The sequence below is a fragment of the Stenella coeruleoalba genome, assembly GCF_951394435.1.
Source record: "Stenella coeruleoalba genome assembly, chromosome: 18".
In the NCBI taxonomy this organism is placed as follows: domain Eukaryota; kingdom Metazoa; phylum Chordata; class Mammalia; order Artiodactyla; family Delphinidae; genus Stenella; species Stenella coeruleoalba.
The window spans coordinates 67623555-67643914 of NC_137164.1; the positions used below are offsets into that span (position 1 = coordinate 67623555).

Genomic DNA, 20360 nt, shown 5'->3' on the forward strand with positions numbered 1-20360 from the left:
TATGATCATGTTCACGTACCTATTTTTATTCCAAATTAGATTCTCTGTAAGGATTTGTTGATATTTTTTCATGACAGTCTTAAAAATACTTTTAACTGTTTCATTTTGGAAAACTATATTGATCATAATTTTTAAAATATACATGCTGTATTTTCTGTGGTAAAAAATTACAAAATTTTAAAGTTCCTGACTTCTAATTCAGGCTGGTGGGATGAGTCAGACTTCATCTTCCTGTTCCAAATTCCCAGGGAAGAGAAATGGTTAAAAAGAAAAATCCAAAAGAAAAATAAAAAACCAGAATTTTGGTGTAAAACAGAGTGGGGAGTATAGTGCAGGAAATGATGAGGAATTTCTAAAAGATAGCAGATGGGATCATTCAATAGAAAACCTCAGTCTGTAACATAGACAGGAGAGGATGTCTGTAAAAGAAGGGAGCAGTTCCAGAAGAGAAAGATCCAGAGCAGGAAGGGGGACCTGGGGCAATTGACAGGATGTCTGGTTAGGAAACATCATTATGAGCATCCAGCTGGGTGATTCCTCCATGCTAAGTGTCCATCAGCAGGGAAGTGGTTGGCAAACCGGTAGGGCCATATCTTGGAATTCTTTAGTAATTAAAAAATAATGAGGTATATCTCTACATATTGACAGAACATCTCTAAGACATATTAAAGATCTAAAAAGAACTTGTAGAATGACATATATGAAAATACTATTAATGTTTAAAAAAAACCCACACTAAAAATATTTTATATTTTTATAGTTACATACATCATACAAAAGCACAGACCAGGGGTTCTCAACTGTGACACTATTGGCGGTTTTTTTTTTGTTTTTTTGTTTTTTTTTTGCGGTACGCGGGCCTCTCGCTGTTGTGGCCTCTCCCATTGTGGAGCACAGGCTCGGGACGCGCAGGCTCAGCGGCCATGGCTCACGGGCCCAGCTGCTCCGTGGCATGCAGGATCCTCCCGGACCGGGGCACGAACCCGTGTCCCCTGCATCGGCAGGCGGACTCTCAACCACTGCACCACCAGGGAAGCCCACTATTGGCGTTTTGGATTAAGTAATTCTTTTTTATAGGTGGGTCTCTTGCTCATTGTAGAATGTTTCGAAGTATTTCTGTCCTCTACCCATTAGACCCCAGTAGCATCCCTCCATCCCAAAGTTGTGACAAGCAAAACTGTCTCTCCATACATTGCCAACTGGGTGCTGCAGAACAAAGTTGCTCCCTATTGAGAGCCCCTGGTATAGACAAAGGTCTAAGAATGCGTACTCACTTGAGAAGTGATCACTGGAGAGAGAAAATGTAATGGGGATAGAGGGATGGTCAGTAGAGTTGTTAGCTTTATTTTGAACAGTAACAATGTTTTGGTATTATGTGTAATTAAAAAAAAAGGAAGAAACCAAAAGATACCTTTGCTTCTTTATAAGATCTCTCCTGTGTCAAATTTTAAAATGGTCAGTGGTCAAAAGAAGAAATACAAATAGCTCACAAACATGAAAATATGCCCAAAGGCACTAATAATTAGAGAAATACAAATTAAAAAACTAGTAAGGAATCATTTTTCATTAGATATAAAATTAGACATGTTCAGTGACGGTATGATGTGGGGAAATTCATCTCTGCTAGGCGTGTTAATAGACATAAGCTTTTAAGCATGTAGTTTATATAGCCTTTATACATCCAGGTATTTTTCTCACAGAAATATATACATGCATACAGATTGACATGTTCAGGGAATCTTATTGCAGCTTGTAACATCTGCAAATTAGAAGCAGTATCAATTATTGGAGTAAAGGTTAAATATGTTATGGTTTACCCAGGTTACCAGGAATGTTATGTAGCAGTTAAGCAAGTTTCAAGAATAATATGTAGTGTGATACAGTTTATGGGAAGAAAATCTTAAGCACGATACAAAACCATACATTGTTTTATTTATTTTTATTTATTTTATTATTTATCTATTTTGTTTTTTAATTATTATTATTTTTTTTTGCGGTATGCGAGCCTCTCACTGTTGTGGCCTCTCCCATTGGGGAACATAGGCTCCGGATGCGCAGGCTCAGCAGCCATGCCTCACGGGCCTAGCCGCTCCGTGGCATGTGGGATCTTCCTGGACCGGGGCACGAACCTGTGTCCCCTGCATCGGCAGGCAGACTCTCAACCACTGCACCACCAGGGAAGCCCTGTTTTATTATTTTTTAGATAAATTTATTTATTTGGCTGCATTGGGTCTTCTTTGCTGTGCGAGGGCTTTCTCTAGTTGCGGCGAGCGGGGGCTACTCTTCCTTGTGGTGTGTTGGCTTCTCATTGCGGTGGCTTCTCTTGTTGCAGAGCATGGGCTCTAGGCACACAGGCTTCAGTAGTTGTGGCACGTGGGCTCAGCAGTTGTGGCTTGCGGGCTCTAGAGCACAGGCTCAGTAGTTGTGGCTCATGAGCTAAGTTGCTCCGCGGCATGTGGGATCTTCCCGGACCAGGGCTCCAACCTGTGTCCCCTGCATTGGCAGGCAGATTCTTAACCACTGTGCCACCAGGGAAGTCCCTAAAACCGTACACTTTTATGTCTACTAGGCATATGAAAATATTTAGGTAAGTCTGAAAGGATGCATACAAAACTGTTGATAATTTCTTTTAGGGTAGGAGGTGGGACTGGGAGGCCTTTAAGGGGGTGAGAAGTAGTGGTTATCTGTATTGCTTAAACTTAAATTTTCTATCAAACTAGTTATATTCTTACATTACTTGGGTAATTAAAATAAAATAAAAAACAACATCTAGATGACTCACTTTTATGTGTAGCATTATCAATTAGTGGCACATAATGAGCAGTGGTAGTGCTGGCCAGGCTCTAGTAGTTTTCAGTATCTCATGACATTGGTGGCTATTTGTATTTAAATTATTAGAACTGACATTTAACTATTCATATGGTTTGGAAACACTGTTTTAAAAAAATACACTTATTACAGTGGAAATATTTCTTAATCCTATTCTAGAATCTCACTGTGCCATTGTTTCAGAAATCTGTATTCAGAAATACATAACTATATTTAAGCCTTCATGACTAGAGCCTTGAGTGAATATGTGATAGCTTTTCTTTAGTAAGTGGAAAATGATTACAAGCTAGAGCTGTGCCCATACTCTCATTATTAGTATTCGTTTTGTGTTCTTTTTTTCTTCCCTTGTTACAATTTTTCTTAAGTGCTTAAGTGGTACCATATACACACACACACACACACACACACACACACACAACTATAACTATATAGCTAATTTCTGAAACTGTTTCATAACAATTGCTTGTCAGTGATAGTCTGGAAATTGTGATGAATCTATATAGTTTTTTTAAAATTGTAAAATTACATAACATGGAATTTACCACTTTATTAATTTTTAATTGTACAGTTCAGTGGCATTAAGTACATTTACAGTGTTGTGCAGCCATCACCACCATCCATCTCCAGAACTTTTTCCATTGAATCTCTGTAAATTTTATAGGATCTCTTTCTAGGTTGTCTTTTGTTTTCATGGCCATGCGTTTGCCTGCTGACAGTGGTTTTGTTTTCATCCTCGGGACTTCTAGTCAGGTTTGTGAGCCTAGGCATACACACTCACGTCTGTTAGGTATTTCTCTGAGGGTATCTCTCTGAAAAGTTATATCAGTCTGCAATCAGAAAGTTTTATTGAATACCTTGTGTGTGTACTGTGCTTTACCAACAGTTGTAGAGAAAATAAAGTAAAATATTCTTGCATTCCCCATTTCCTAGCATTATGATTAAACCACGTGAAAGACTAGTCTTCGGTTTTTCTTTCTTTTCTTGCTTCGAATTTGCTGTTCAGCCCAGGGAATTCTGGCTTCTATTTCTGTTATTCTACTAAGTTGGTCCCCAGAGTTGCCAGAGATCTGGTTCATTAGATCCAGTAGCTAAATCCCCACCTTCTGTGGTCTATAGCAAAGTGCTTTCTGTGCTTTCTGTCTATAGCACACAGCACTGGTGACTGTCTTTTCTGTTTTGATGCTTATTACTTCCTTACCATTTTCTAGTCCCTTTCGGGCCTCTATGCATTTGATACACTGTGTGTACTGCTAGAGTGCCCTTCTCAGTTGTCTTCTATCTTAGGAATCTTCTTTGTCAGGTGAATCCTAACTTTCTCTTTATTGGTTAGAGTCATTAATCAAACATTAATAGCATATAACACTGTGCTGTGTGCCAGGAGTGTCTCATATAGACCTCACAGCACAGTGGATTTAAAATTTTTATATGAAACTTCCTGATTTTTATTTAACAGTTTTATTGAGTTATAGTTTGCATATTGAGTTATAGTGTATTTTTAGAGTTGTGCGATGCTCACCACTGTTCACTTTTAGAACATAGCCATTACCCAGAAGGATGTCTTTTGTCCCTCTGCAGTCACTCTTGTTCCCACCTTCACCTAGGTAGCCACTGATCTGCTTTCTGTCTATAGTTTTGCATTTTCTAAAAATTCAAATACATGGAATTATATAATATTTGGTCTTTTATGTCTGGCTTCTTTCACTTAGAATAATGTTTTTGAGATTGATTTATGTTGTTGCATGTATCAGTTTGTTGCCTTTTTTGGCTGTGTAATATTCTGTTGTATGAATAGAACACATTTTGTTTGTCCGTTTACCAGCTGCTGGGTGTTTGGGTTTCCAGTTTTTGATTACTATGAATAAGGCTGTTATGAACAATTGTGTATATGTCTTTGTATGGACATATATTATCATTTCTCTTGGGTATATACTTAGGATTGGAATTGCCTCGTCATTTGATAACTACTGAACTTTTTAAGTACTAACAGGCTGTTTCCCAAAGCAGTTGTACCATTTTACATTCCCACTAGCAGCGTATGAGGGTTCAAATTTCTCCTCCTTCTCACCAATGCTTGTCAGATATATCTGTCTTTTTGATTACAGACATCCTAGCAGGTGGAAAGTGGTATCACATTGTGATTAACAGTGTCTTTGAAGAACAAAAGTTTTAAATTTTAATTAACTCTAATTTATCAAATTTTTTCTTTTATGGATCAGTCTTCAGGAGACTGACATCTATGGATTATATCTCTTGAGCTTCCTTGACCTCTGCCTCGGGTTGGCTATTTGAAGACGTGAGCAGCAGGTCAGGCTGTTTATCCCAGCTCCACTTCCGTGCCTTGCTGCAGTTCTCGCGGTGGCCACAACCTTCTAGGGTGGTAGTAACTGTTGGGTCACCCGTGCTCCCCAGCTCTCTGTGTTCTTCCCACTCTGAGCCCCTTCAGGACCACAGTGGCCATGGCTTCCCACTGTTGTTAGTCCCTGGAAACCTTGCCATCCTCTGTTGGTGCTTTAATTCTGCTCATGTCTTTGTTATTTTCAGTCAAACATGTTTGAATGTGCCACTTTATCCCTGGTGAATTCTGACTGACATACTAATTTGGACTGAAAAGCATTTCTAAGGTAGGGGTTGGAAAACCATGGCCCATGGGCTAAATCTGGCCCAGTGCATGTTTCTGTAAATAAAGCTTTATTGAAACACAGCCGTGGCCATTTGGTTTTGTCTATGGCTGTTTTTGTGCTACAAAGGCAGAGTTGAGTGGTTTTGATAGAGACTGTGTTCTACAAAACTGAAAATATTTACAGTGTGGCCCTTTAAAGAGAAAGTTTTCTGATCCTAGTTCTAATGCATATAAGGTAGCTCTCAGAATCTCCAGAAGGGCCAAAAGATATGGATAACCCAGGGAGGCAAAATGAGTCTGTTACAGACAAACCCCACTTCCACTACTGACCATTGTGGCAATTGTGATGTTCTGGGATCGACCCAGAAGTTCTTCTAGAGCTGTCCTAGAAGAACTGACACCTTTAGTTCCATGTTTGTCAATGAGATGTTACCTGCCTGCAGGGGTCCTGCCTCACATTGCTCTCACTTCTTTGAGTATGCCTGACTGGTGGAACTGAGGTCACATATATGTGCCCTGAGTGCCAAGAAGTCTGGGAAATGTTCTTTTTTGCTTTCTGCCCTTGATAGTGGAGGGAAGCAAGATAGAAAGGAGTGTTGGAATATGATTTAGTGAGTTCACCTGCAGCATTTGCCATGACAAATACCAACCAGTATCAGTTATTTTTCTTTTTAACTTTCCAAATTATGACATTTATTCTTATTTTCTTCTCCTCACCACCCACAAACCAAACAAACAACAACAAAAAACCCTAAAAGAGTTATGTGTCAGGGCAGTACCCCATGTCATAGAAGATGGCAAGGGTTAAATCTGTCACAACTCCATCGATGCCAAGAGGACAGCAGGACTTCACTGATCAAAGGAAGACAGTTTACTGCTCTCAACAAAGCTAATAGTAGGAGCATCAGCACAGTAGCATCTTGAGTCCCACAAGGGGGATGTGATTGGTCTATTTAGCCCCAACAAATACAGTGTGTGTGTCACAGTTAAGGAACACAGGGCTGTCAAGAACTGTGAAGGGTCTGAAACTTGTAAGCTAACAAGTTAGCCTCTCACTGTTTCATGGGTGCTGGTAGAAGATATAAGACTGCTGGGTCAGCGATGAAGGACAGTTTATTACTCACAGCCGTAGCAAGATCAGAGTATCAGCATTAAAAAAAAAATTTTATTGGAACATAGTTGATTTACAGTGTTGTGTTAGGTTCAGGTGTACAGCAAAGTGAATCAGTTATATGTATACATATATCCACTCTTTTTTTTAGATTCTTTTCCCATATAGGCCATTACAGAGTATTGAGTAGAGTTCCCTGTGATATACAGTAGGTTCTTAATTAGTTATCTGTTTTATATATAGTAGTGTGTATATGTCAATCCCAATCTTCCAATTTATCTATCCCCCCAGAGTATCAGTAATTTTACCTTGATTTCCCAAGTCCCAGTTCCCATAGGTGACATGAAGAGGGTCAGGTGATACCTGCACATGCAGTGGTTTGCATCATGGGACAAGAACCCTGAGCTTTAGGGTTCTTCTTACATAATGAATCTTTTCTAACGGGCTCTTAGCACCCCTGCCTCTTGCTCCAGAGTGAGACACTACCCTGCTCTTCTAGGGCTGTTGGCTATACGGACACTTTTGCAAATAGAGTTTGAAAAAAAGGCAGTTCGTGCCTTGCTCACATGATGTGAGCACAAAATTTTTGCTAGCTAGGGCCAAGGATTCAGCACCTTTTTTAGCAAAGTAGCAAACAAACTAGTGCCCCTCCCTCAGGAAGCAAGTATATAATAGTCACACTATGGTTGCTTTTCTGTCTTAGTTGCCAACGTGACTAGTTACAGAAACAAACTCAGGATCAAGGGATGGTTTAGACTTTGCTGTTTGGAGCACTCAGCAAGGATGTTCGGGGTGCTCGGGCCCTGTGGTGAACTCTCTGCCCAAAGTGTAAAACTACCAATTATTTCCCTCTCTGATTCTCATAAACTCTCAGATTGACATGCCGTGTTCTAGTGCAGTTACTACTTGCATTTCACTAATCTGCTTCGTCTCATTAATAAGAATTGAGTCAGTTTTTGTGGTAGTGATTATATTAGCATGTTATTACAAGTAATAGATATTGATGTTACGCAATACAGTGGTTCAAATAGGGTGACTTTCAAATGTTCTCTTACATAACATCTGGCCATTTTAGGTTAGGGAGGCCAGTCTATTTCAAAGGACATCCAGGGACTCTGGATGTTTGTTGCTCTGCCATCGCCTAGGGTAGCGGTCCCTAACCTTTTTGGCACCAGGGACTGGTTTCATGGAAGATAGTTTTTCCATGGACTGGGGTGGGGTGGGGGGATGGTTTTGGGATGATTCAAGCGCATTACATTTATTGTGCACTTTATTATTATTACATTGTACTATATAATGAAATAATTATACAACTCACCAGAATGCTGGCAGGAAGTGGAGCTCAGGTGGTAATGCAAGTGATGGAGAGCGGCTGTAAATACAGATGAAGCTTCGCTAGCTCGCCGCTGCTCACCTCCTGCTGTGCGGGCTGAGGGTTGGGACCCTCGCCCTAGGACATGGGTGGTCCAACTTTTCCTCTAAAGACCCAGTAGTAAATTAAGTTTTGTGGACTGTACTATTCAACTCTACCATTGTAGCACAAAAGAAGCCATGGGCAATAAGTAAATGAATAAGTATGGCTGTGTTCCAATAAAATTTCATGTACAAAAACAGACACTGGGCTGGATTTGGCCTTCACTATAGTTTGCTGTCCCCTGCCCTAGGGATTAGCTTAGTTTGCATAGTTAAATTTGGTTGCTGCAATATTTATGTTCCAGGTCAAGGGAAAGAACACGGTCAAAATTTAGAGAAATATGCTTGTGTTTAAGTTGTAGATGATTTGGAAGTTGTACATTTCACTTTCTGATCCCAATAACATGAACTTATAACACAAGAGTGTCTGATAAATTTGATCCTACCCCTGCTGCTTTCTCTGCAGTTGTGGCTCGAGAATTTCTGTAGAGAAGAGCTTCAGGCAGCACAGGGCATGGGGAGTGGGGGCTTTGGGAGCTTGTCTTGGAGTACATAAGAGGCTTGCTTGCTTTCCTTCCGTCTCTTTTTTTCTGTCTATCTTTCCTGTCTTTGCCTCCCTCCCTCCCTTCCCCTTTCCTTCTTTTCTTTCTCTTCCCCCTGCCCCTTTTTAAATACTAGTTTGTATTTATTGTGTGTGTGTTGGGGAGAGATGGGCTCTATCCCTCCCCCCCATCTGTTGCCTCCCAGTACCTCTTAGCTCTGCCACTGCTCGCTTGTCAGAAATACTGGAGATGATTTCATCTCTCGGGTGTTTTTAGCTCCTTAGTTTCCGTAGATTCCTTCGCAAAGGCATTTGTTCAAGTTTTTCTTAAGCTAAAACCACACTCCAAACCCCTTCTCAGCTATCACTCTGCCTCTCCTAAACTCTACAACCCATTGTACCAACACCCTTGCCCCTGACCTTCCAAACGTACCTCAGTTTCTTCCCAGCTGTAGCCCACAATCCATTTCACTGTGGTCTCAGCTCATCAACATTGCTTTTGCTAAGGTTTTCCTCTCATACTTGGCATCTCATTCCCCCTCCTCCATCCCTTTTGATTCTCCCTGGATGATTCTACCAGGGTCAGTGGTAGGAGAATATGGTTCTAGTCATGCTGCTCTGCCTTCTTTTGTTACTTGCCATATCCTCAGAAGCTCATTCCTGCCAAACAAAGACTAAAAAAACTTGGTTTTGGTTACAGGATTGATTCAGGGTCAGTTCCCTTTTGTGATGTGAAAACAAGATTGTAGAAAATGGGTTGGGAGTTTTACATCCGGCAAAAACCTTCTCTCTTTTTCCCTGTAATTTTTAATTTTTGGTTTTACCACTTGAAAAATTATGTAAATTATAACAGCAGAAAAAATAGTAAAGTTACTAATCCCTCCATCTAAAAATAATCGTGAATAAATTTGTCATGATGCTACACATGTAGTTATACAAAATGGAATCAAAGCAAATGTAATATTTACTGACTTAAAAAAAATTATTTATTTTCTAAGGATCAAAATGCCTTTCTAGAAAGGATGTGCCAGAATACTAGTCTGTTGGCATTTGTATAAGTCTCTTTAGACTTCAGACACTTTGCATTAAATAGAAGAATTCTTTTTTTCTTTAGAAATAGGGTTTTGTCTTGTTTGAAAAACATTTTTTTCCCAGTTCTTCAAATTAAGATTGATGCAGCTGGCATTCCTTTCTTTCACTTTTCAGTCTTTAAGGGTACTTTTTGTTTGTTGGTGATGTTCGGGAATTTGGTTAGATTTGGTAGATGCTAAAGTCTGACCAGATTGTGTGAGGTATTGCTATTCTCAGGCAAGGAGGGTGTCTAGTATGTATTATGTCCTATAGGTAGTCAACCCACTGTTTTGTTTGCATTGAAGGATGTCACAAAGAAAACTCAAGTATCCATGGACATGGTAAATAGTGCCCATGTGACTGCAGATCTTATTGACTGATAGGTTTCAAAAAAAAAATCTCCTAGCATGAAAAAACATCTTTAAAGCTGCTTGTCTTCCCTATTTTTCTCAGTTTCTATTTGTTTAGAAGGTATTTAAAAACTTTCCCTCTCAGATCTGGCCTAGTGTACTTTTTAACTAAGGTGCAACTTATTTGATAAGGTTAGGGACCAAGCAGAGTTATCTTTTTATCATATCTTAGGCATCTAATGGACTAATATGAAATTTTCCATTAACTCAAAAGTTTTAAAATTGAGGCACAATTTTTAACCTATTTATGTTTAAGCATTTAAATTCATTAAACAGAAAGTCAATAAGGAAGGTGATTTTTTTTCAGTCCTGTAAATTGAAAAGCACATCCTTTGTTCTGCTAGATCATTATTTGGAAAATAAAAGGCTGATACAAGTAATTTTCCTCTATTTAAAGAATAAAAAATTTTCCAAATATAAAACTAAATGCTTGAGGAGGAAACTAATAATCTTTAAAACCCCTATTGGAAACTTTTCTATTGGAAAAGTTTGTGAAGACTAACTCCTTTACTTAGTATTGCTACTTAAAATCTTCTGTTTTTCTGTTTGAAACTTGTAGTCAGCAATACTGTGGTTAATTGATTAATTCAGGTTAAGCTTTCCATGATTGTTATATTTTCCTTTTACTATTGAAATATATAGAAAAGGAATCAATATTTTTCAAGATACTGAAATTTTTGAGACAGATACATCTAGTCAGTGTAGGTGAAGATAAGTCATTCTTGGGGCTTCCCTGGTGGCGCAGTGGTTGAGAATCTGCCTGCCAATGCAGGGGTTCGAGCCCTGGTCTGGGAAGATCCCACATGCCATGGAGCAACTAGCCCCGTGAGCCGCAACTACTGAGCCTGCGCGTCTGGAGCTTGTGCTCCGCAACAAGAGAGGCCGCAACAGTGAGAGGCCCGCGCACCGTGATGAAGAGTGGTCCCCGCTTGCCGCAACTAGAGAAGGCCCTCGCACAAAAACGACGACCCAGCAGCCAAAAATAAATAAATAAATATTTTAAAAAAGATAAGTCATTCTTCAGAAGAGCCTCTGCACTGCTTGAATGCAGTTTGTTTTGTATTATTAAAGAAATAATAATCACCTTAGTCATTTAGAACAACAATAACAACAAAATTGAAATTGAGTTTCAGAAGTTTTTTTAAACTATCCTTTCGTGGTTGACTCAGAAGTATCTCCTTGGGAACTAAGGCAGCAGAGGGTTCTAGTTTTTTTCTTTCAAATGGCTTTGCCAAGCATTTTTGCTGGTACTGACCCTGTCTTAGACTGTGGGCTTGAGATGTTAATATAGGCCTCTACCCTAAAGTAAGGTTTGTTTCTGAGAAATAGAAGAAAAGAAACCAACCAACCCCTTTAGAAACAGCATGTTTTGCCTTTCTTTGTAAAGTCCCTAAGCAGTTTTTTTTTTTTGCGGTACGTGGGCCTCTCACTGCTGTGGCCTCTCCCGTTGTGGAGCACAGGCTCCGGACGCGCAGGCTCAGTGGCCATGGCTCACGGGCCTAGCCGCTCCGCGGCATATGGGATCTTCCCGGACCGGGGCATGAACCCGTGTCCCCTGCATCGGCAGGCGGACTCTCAACCACTGCGCCACCAGGGAAGCCCCCCTAAGCAGTTTTGACCTGCTTTTGATGTATTTATTTGAATGGTTATTCAAACAGTATTAATGATCTGCTAAAATGTTAGGCTCTGAGCTAGATTCTCAGTATGTTTACAAAGAGTTTGTGATAACATAGGGAAAATGCCTATTATGATGATAGTTAAAAAACAAAAGGATGCAAAATTATATATGCAGTTTGGTTACAAAAGTATATTTAGAGAAAAGACTGGAAGTAAATAAGTCAAAATATTATTAGGATTCCCCTCCTTTTTAACTTTTTTTTTTTTTTTTTTGGTGGTACGCGGGCCTCTCACTGTTGTGGCCTCTCCCGTTGCGGAGCACAGGCTCCAGATGCGCAGGCCCAGCGGCCATGGCTCACGGGCCCAGCCGCTCCGCGGCATGTGGGATCTTCCCGGACCGGGGCACGAACCCGTGTCCCCTGCATCGGCAGGCGGACTCTCAACCACTGCGCCACCAGGGAAGCCCCTTTTTTAACTTTTTGATGCCTATTTATTATAGAAAATTTGGAGACAGGGATGCATGTGTACATATTTTAATCCCCCTCCCCACCACGTACAACTCTCAGTTGCCATATGTATTGCTAAGATTGGAGATTTAATTTAGTGTAGCTTTTTACCTCAAAGACAGTGGCTTAACAATGAAAATTATTAAACTGTCATCCAAGTGTATCTATGAATTTAAAAGCTTGTAGCAATAAAACTGTGCTGGGAGAGATTTTTTACGAAAAGGAATTTAAGACACAGCTTCTGCCTTGCAGGACCTTATGATCTGGAAAAGGAGAGTGTATAAATTGTAACAGACATAATCTGTAAAGGAGTCAAAATGACATTACTGGGCAGGATGCTATTAAATGCCAAAATTTGCACCTTGTACTACTGGAGTGCAGATTAAAGGAGATTCATCTGAAGACCCAGTGGTAGAAGTGGAACTTTAAATGCATCTTTAATAATAGGTAGTACCTGGCAGGAAATAAAATATACAGAGTAAGTGTAGATTTAACTTTAAATACTTTATCCCCACCTGACTAATGCACTTTTTTTTTTTTTTGGCGGTACGCGGGCCTCTCACTGTTGTGGCCTCTCCCGCTGCGGAGCACAGGCTCCGGACGCGCAGGCTCAGTGGCCATGGCTCACGGGCCCAGCCGCTCTGCGGCATGTGGGATCTTCCCGGACCGGGGCACGAACCCGTGTCCCCTGTGCCACCAGGGAAGCCCCTGACTAATGCATTTTTTTCAAAAGATTGTTCAGTATTCAATTTTTTTCTTATAGAAAAAACCCACAACTACAATTACAAAAACAATTGCTGTTGTAAAAAATTGCTGAATTGGGCAGAGGGCAGTAGAAGAGGGGGCATTCTGGTCTGAGGGGAGAAGAGCAACTTGAAGTTGGGAATAAGCAAGATATAAAGGAGAGCCTTGCTTTGAACATGGGAATATTTAGGATCCTTTTGCGAGCGTGGCTGCCTTTCCTTGGGTGTTATTAAAGAAATTAAACTGCATAGATTTGAGTCTTTTATATTAAGATATTAATCTGTTAATCCCTTGGGTAGCAGGTATCTTTAACCCTTCAATACACAATATAATTTTTTACTTAGTTTGAAAATATTTATTGAATAGATAAAGAGAACTCTGAGCTTTCTAAAAGATGACTTGATTTTTTTTTTGATAGACCTCATTTAAAACAAAATGCTTCTTTAAAAACTACTTTACATCTGAAGAATATAACTTAGCAATACTCAAGAATATTTTCCACCTTAGACTTTTTGGAGGAGGGTCATACATGTCCAGGTATATGAATGTGTTCCAGTTTTTAATGTCTGCCTTGTAAAATAAATTTAAACGGAGTTTAAATTTATTTAAACTTACACTGGAAAACTTAGGAAAAGCCGTTTCAAAAATACATGAATCCCTTTCATCATTTTAAAAGAATAGATTTCTTTTAGAAGTAAGCAATTTATTTTGTATTGAATGCCTAGGCTTTCTTAAGCAAAAATAGATTTGAAACAGTGTGTAGTAAGTAGTCTTAAAAATGGAGCATATATTCCTGAATTTGGAGTAGGTTTAGAACTGAATGCACATATCAGTTCTTTTACGAATAAAGGTTAAAATGGGTGAGGATCAAATGTGAGAGTATTTAAACGATTCTCAAGATTTTCTGGCTCATGTGTAGTGACACTGAACTCTTTAGTCCTGGGCTTTAATTTGTGCCTGGTGCTGACCTGATGCTGTGCAGGGACACTCACTGCATCCCTTCATTCAGTTTCTCTAATTATCCCCACTTCCTGGGGAGCTTGCTTAGAACTGGGCATGAATGCTTGTTATGAAAATATTGGGCTACCCTGGCTACATGTAACAGTAGTTTTTGATGTAAGGTTTACGTATAGATGAACTGAATAGGAGGCTAAAGTTGTTTGCTGTGATTTTACTTAATCAAATTTGTATGAATATTATGGAAATTATCTGGTTAGTGGATTAGGCTTGTAATTAATGAAATCAAGGTTAATATAGCTCCTGAGCTTATTACATTGTAATTTCTTAGTGCATATTCAGAGAGAGATCTGACTACATAAATGATACGGGAAACACTCAGATTTGCAATTTGTGTATACTTGCAGATGAAGATAGTTCTTTTTGCTGGGAGGATCTGTTAATGCAGAGATTTGTCTCTTCAGGTTCACGTGAAAATGGCGGATGAGGCGGTCTGTGTTGGCCCAGCTCCCACCAGTAAAAGCTACCTCAACATGGATGCCATCATGGAAGCCATTAAGAAAACCGGGGCCCAAGCTGTGAGTCTGAATGAATCTGTCTACTGCAGCTGTTTCATATGTAGTGAGCAGAACACTAGAGTTTGTATTTAAAAAAAAAAATAAGAAAGAATGATTGAAAATGCTGTTGCAGTTCATGTCACATGAGTTAAATGTGGCCGAATTCGCTACTGGAAATCAGAGGCTTTGTAGCATCTGACAGTGTTGGTTACTGATCCTGCAGGTGGCTGCTGGATTCAGCTTTCACACCAGGGAGCAGGTTCAGTTCATTTCCAGATTTGCTAGGGGGAAAAAAAAAAAAAGAAATCCCAATTAATTTTGAGAATTAACCCTTTCAGTGTTATAAGAGTATTAAAAAATATGTATTACAAACAGGATCCAAAAGACCCTGTTTTAATCATTTAAAAATTATGTATGCCTTGTTATACTTCCAGAAATAAAAATGATGCAATTGGTAATTATTTTAGTTTGATACTGTCAATGGAATATACATAATTTACATGGAGAAATCAGTAATTCTCCCCACCCCCAATTCTGTTTGGAGTAGAATCCAATGAAAAAACTGGGTTCTGACATCAGGAATAGTGTTTTGTTATAGTTGTTGTTGTTGTTATTGTTGTCGTTGTGTGTGTGTGTGTGTATGTGTATGTTTTTATCAGAGAACTAATTACATGTAATGTTAAAAAAAAACTACGTAGAGTTATCTCTAAAATTGGATGGAAGCAGCCAACACCAGCAGTTAGCCTGGAGTGCTTCAGTTAGTGTTCACATTTCTTTTGAAAGAAATGTTTTAGTAAGATGCATGTTTAAATAAAAAACTGAATTCATGAACGCATATTATAGATGTTACAGTTTACTAGCAGAGTTAATGAAGGTAAAACTCTTTTAACTATAGATTATCAGAATACAATCTTTAGTTGAATGTTTATATGAAATGAAACTGTTGGAGTGAAACTCTTTTCCTGTGATGTAGTAGTGTAAATTATTCTGTACCATGTTCATAAAGCTTAGTCTAGCATTTAAAAAAATCTTAAATGTGTAGATACTTCTAGATTAGATTATGATACTGACTCATTTAGAAATTTGACTTATAGCAGAATTATTTTCCTAGAAATATATTCAATACTGACTGATAATAGGGTGGCTAAATTTATGTTTGGTCAAAAGTTACTTGGTTAGAACAGGATGGTAGAATTTAAATTGTTGCAACGTGGCTTGTGAGAGAGGAGAGCGTGAAGTGGTTGTGACTGGCTGAGTGGGATGAGGAGGGAAAGAAGAGTAGATATTAGAAGAAAAATAAATTCAGAGAATGATGAAAAGGTAAAACCAAACTTCGATTTTAGTTAGGTTTGACAAAAACTGTTCATTGGGTAGTGGCTGAATATATTAATATTGTCAGGAATAAAATATGTTCATTGGCTTAGTAGCCAGGGTTTGGGAAAGTAGCAGTTCCTGGTTCTGTAAAGAAAGGGGAAATAAGAGTTTTTCATCCATCTTGTGAAAGGTTTCCTTTAACATAATTCTTTGACCCACTAGCTGTTAGAAAATTCTCCAGACTTGTGGCCAAAGTTAGTCTCAGAAGAAGTGGGGAGAGTTTGGGTTGGGTTGAATTGCATAGCCAAGTGCAGGTGGACAGGCAGGTGTGATGGGAGACGGCCCCGACTGTGGTTAAGACAGGTAGTGTGCTACAAGTGAGTATAAAGTAGGCGATTTCTTGGCGTTTGGGTACGAACTCGGGAGAACTGAGTTAGAGCAGATCAGTATGTTAGAGTCAGTAACTTTACTCCAGGGCCCTTGAACAATAAACATGTTAATGCTCTTTCTGTTGTGCTTACTGTAAAGGTTTTGCAAATTGGTAAAACTGAAAGTGCTTTTTGTTTTCATTTCTAAGGTACATCCAGGTTATGGATTTCTTTCAGAAAATAAAGAATTTGCCAAATGTTTGGTAAGTTTGTAAGGAACAAGAAACTGTTAACTTATATTTCAGAAAGCAGCGTAACGGTGTTGCTTTTGTAAATATGGGTAGTGATGAGTTATAGTCTTTTCATTGACCCAACGATTCTTTGAAAATAGTTTGGGAAAAGTGAAGACTTTTATTCTGTAACCTAAGTCTTGATTTGAAGCGTGAAAATGGAAAAGTTGTAAAATCACCATTACACCTAATGAATGATACCTAGTTTATAACATGTGTGGACTTTGACTTTTAAAATTAAACATTTCAGACTTTTAGCTAAATACATCAGGGAGTCCAGTGATTCATTAATTATTTACCATGAGCATAGAATGTGAAGCCAGAAGTAAGATTCTGTTTTTTCCCTTTTATTGCATATTATGGCATTTAATATCAAATCTTACTACTGCCTCTATTTTGGGAAATTTTTTTCTTTTTTTTATGACAGGAGTATCCTCCTGATATCACCATCCTGACTAGGTGCATGACCCTATATTTGCTATTAAACTGATTTTCCAGGTGTATTTATAACTACATTCAAGATGGTACTGAAACCTTAGTTTTCAGGTACTAAAATATGATATTGATAATGTTTTGAAAAGCTCATTAGATCAATTATCTCAGGTATTAAGTTAACTTAATATTTTAATATATTATACTTTGTTTCTGTGATATGCTTATATTTTGTTCTTCCATGTATTCAGAATTATTTATGAATGCAATTACCATTTTCAAGATGAAATTTTCACTTAAAATTCATAAATTTAATTTGGACAATTCTTAAGATCATAGAATTCTAGCCCAGAATGATCTGTTTTAACCAATTTACTTTATAGATTAAAAACTAAGGCCCGTAGATTAAACTGAGGCCTAAAGAAGTTGTGACGTAAAGTCACGCAGGTGGATAATAGTAACACATGTCTGGAGAGGTGTATTAGGTGTAAGTATCCAAAGGTCCAGGTTTACCAGGTTTTGTGCAGTATATCCACATTTTCCTGTTTATACCCCTTTTTATTATCTTCTAGTTTGAAATTTTGGCTGAGGTTCTGTCATTATGTAAGAAAATGATTTGAATATAATACATTTTAAATGTATTTGTACAATATAATATATTTAAGTTTGTATAGGTGAGGAGTCTCTAAACTGTGGTCCATGGGCCAAATGCAGCTGCTGCCTGTTTTTGTGAATTAAATTTTATTGGCACACAGCCCTCCTTGTTCACTTACCTCTTGTCTGTGGCTGCTTTTGCTCTAGAACAGCAGAGTTGCGTAGCTATAGCAGAGACCGAGTGGCCTGTAAATAAATATTCACTGTATGGCCCTTTATAGAAAAAGTTTGCCGACTCCTGGTATAGATGAATATCTGAGTCTGGGAGAAGTGAAATTATATGGCAAGTATATTTATTCATGCATTTATTCAGTCATTAAAAAGGGCTTATTTGATAGCTATGTTCAAGGCATTTGAGAAGGATATAAAAATGAATTGGATGTGCCGCCTGCTCATGAGGAGCTCACAGTCATGTTGTGGAAAATAAGTCAGCTACACAAATGACTTCAGGGAAAAAAATATTATGAAGAAGTTCAAGTTCTCTGTAAATGAAGATAAGATTGTGCCGTCAGGGGTTTCATGTTAGAGAAAAGGGTATAAAATGTATGACTACCTTCCTTTCTCATTTGCTTTTCTAATTTTATCTCCTCCATTTTCCTTTATCAATGTTATGCCTTAGGCAAACCAGACAGCATGCTATTCCCAAATGTGGCTGGTTCTCTCCTGTTCTGTCCTTTCCATCACTCTCCTCAGTGGTCACACCTGTCCCCTGGTCCCACATTTCTTACTACTGTCTATTCTTAAAAGCACAGTTCATGTTACCCCTACCAGGCTAGTTTTCCGTGTTCTTCTGGTGAGAAGTAATCTCTTTCCTCTGTCTTCTAGAGCATTAAAATTTTTTTTTCCTTATCTGGCATACCACCTTCCATATTATGTAAAAATTGTTTCTGTATTTTAATGTCCTCTTAAGGTAAGAGACTTGGTCTTCTCATTCTTTGTTTCCCTTTTGTTTTATATTCTAATGATTTCTACGTAGTGAGTTCAATGAATGTAATGGAAAGATTAAGTAAATATTATTAGATTAAGAATTATGGAACAATAACCTGCAAGAAAACTTTCCTCCTGTCACAGAAGGGACTGTTTTGTAACTAGAAAGCGGTATTGCCATGTGTTTTTATTCACCATGAAAATATGTAGCTGGTGATAACTAACCTCTCTTTTTGTGCATCATGGCAACATTCTTATTTGGGATATAATTTTCCTAGCTTAAAAACTTTTCCCATTGGAGTATGCCATTTAAAATGGACCTTTTGAAATATCTGGCTATAGCTGGTGAGTTCCATAAAAATAACAGTGAAATAAAATTGCATACAGATTTTGTTATGCATATCAACATTGTTTGTGTGGTTGGTGACGAACCATTGAAATTTGATAGTTATTGTCTCAAACTGGGAATATTCTTAGAATCTGATTTCTAAGATAGTGGTAATAGATTACTATGTTGGCAGCAACTTTTGGCAAGAAAGATGAGCAGAATATGGAAAAGAAATCTTTTTTAAAGTTTATTTTATTTTTGGCTGTCATTGGGTCTTCTTTGCTGTGCGAGGGCTTTCTCTAGTTGCGGTGAGCGGGGTCCACTCTTCCTTGCAGTGCATGGCCTCTAGGCGTGCGGGCTTCAGTAGTTGTGGCTCACGGGCTCTAGAGCACAGCCTCTGTAGTTGTGGCGCATGGGCTTAGTTACTCCGCGGCTTGTGGGATCTTCCCGGACCAGGGTTCCAACTCATGTTCCCTGCATTGGCAAGTGGGTTCTTAACCACTGTGCCACCAGGGAAGTCTGGAAAAGAAATTTTTAAACTTTAATACTGTGGAATTCCTTTTACTATAACTTATGTATGCTGTAACTTATGTTTGAAATGTAATCAAATGTGGAGGTTCCCTGCCCCTCATTAATTTCTGGTTCTGTTTTTTGTTTCTTTTTCTTTAAATTGCTGTTCAAAGATCAGCATAATATTTACTTTGTTTATAGAAAAACTATTTGTGCCTTATCATCTGGTATATTGTTTTTAGTTAACAGCTTTGAATAAGATGATTTCTTGAATTTTTTTTTCTGAGTTTGTGCTATTTATTTGCTTTAGAAAGTACCATAAGCCAATTGTTAAAAGCATTCTAAACTTTGTATGTTTTCTTTACAAGACTAATTATTCTTTTTTTTTTGCGGTACACGGGCCTCTCCCGCTGTGGAGCACAGGCTCCAGACGCGCAGGCTCAGCGACCATGGCCCACGGGCCCAGCCACTCCACGGCATGTGGGATCTTCCCCGACCAGGGCACGAACCCATGTTCCCTGAATCGGCAGGCGGACTCTCAACCACTGCACCACCAGGGAAGCCCAAGACGAATTATTCTTTATGCTTAATTTACACGAAATGGGATCAGATTATATAGAATCCCTACTGTACATGATTTAAACAAAATCATGTCTTTGCTTAAACAATTAATGGAAAATTCAAAGCTACAAATAATCCTTATAAAGAATAGTAATTTTCAGTAGTTTTAATATGCTGAGCACACATTTTATTTCCAAAATGTTTTTTATTCTGTATTTCCCCTCTGGGCTCCTTGTATTCTGAGCAGTAAAGGAACAGTAGTGGAAGGCTGTGAGGACTGTTAGAGTTAAGAAAAGAAATTCTTTTGGAGTTTACGAAAGGGGGTTGAAAAGTTAAACTCTCTGCCCCTGGAAAAAGTGGTTTAAAGATTAAATGAGACTTAAAGAGATTTCATAGTGTTTTTAGTTATCTTTCTGGTTTTTATGTGTATGTTTTTTCATGTTATCATATCATATTTTAATGCAGCACAGCATTATAAGTTACAGTAGTTATCTTTATGAGAAATTTATGTTAGATTCAATAATTTGTGTTTCATGTATGGGTCTTATCCATGTATTTAGAAGATATGTGTATATATGCATACAGATAGTGTGTTCTATC

General features: G+C 38.4%; 1 protein-coding gene across 8 annotated transcripts in view; it reads left to right on the top strand.

The window, feature by feature from the left end:
- The window catches only part of PCCA (propionyl-CoA carboxylase subunit alpha), a 389313-nt gene that overhangs the window by 78609 nt on the left and 290344 nt on the right, over window positions 1–20360 (top strand). For all 8 annotated transcript variants that reach the window (XR_013824953.1, XM_079903492.1, XM_079903491.1 and 5 more), the window contains 2 exons: window positions 14284–14397; window positions 16268–16321. Coding sequence is in view for 7 of the 8 variants with exons in the window: in XM_079903492.1 (XP_079759618.1) it covers window positions 14284–14397; window positions 16268–16321 (168 nt within the window). In the remaining variant the exon portion in view is untranslated. The remainder of the gene's footprint in view (window positions 1–14283; window positions 14398–16267; window positions 16322–20360) is intronic.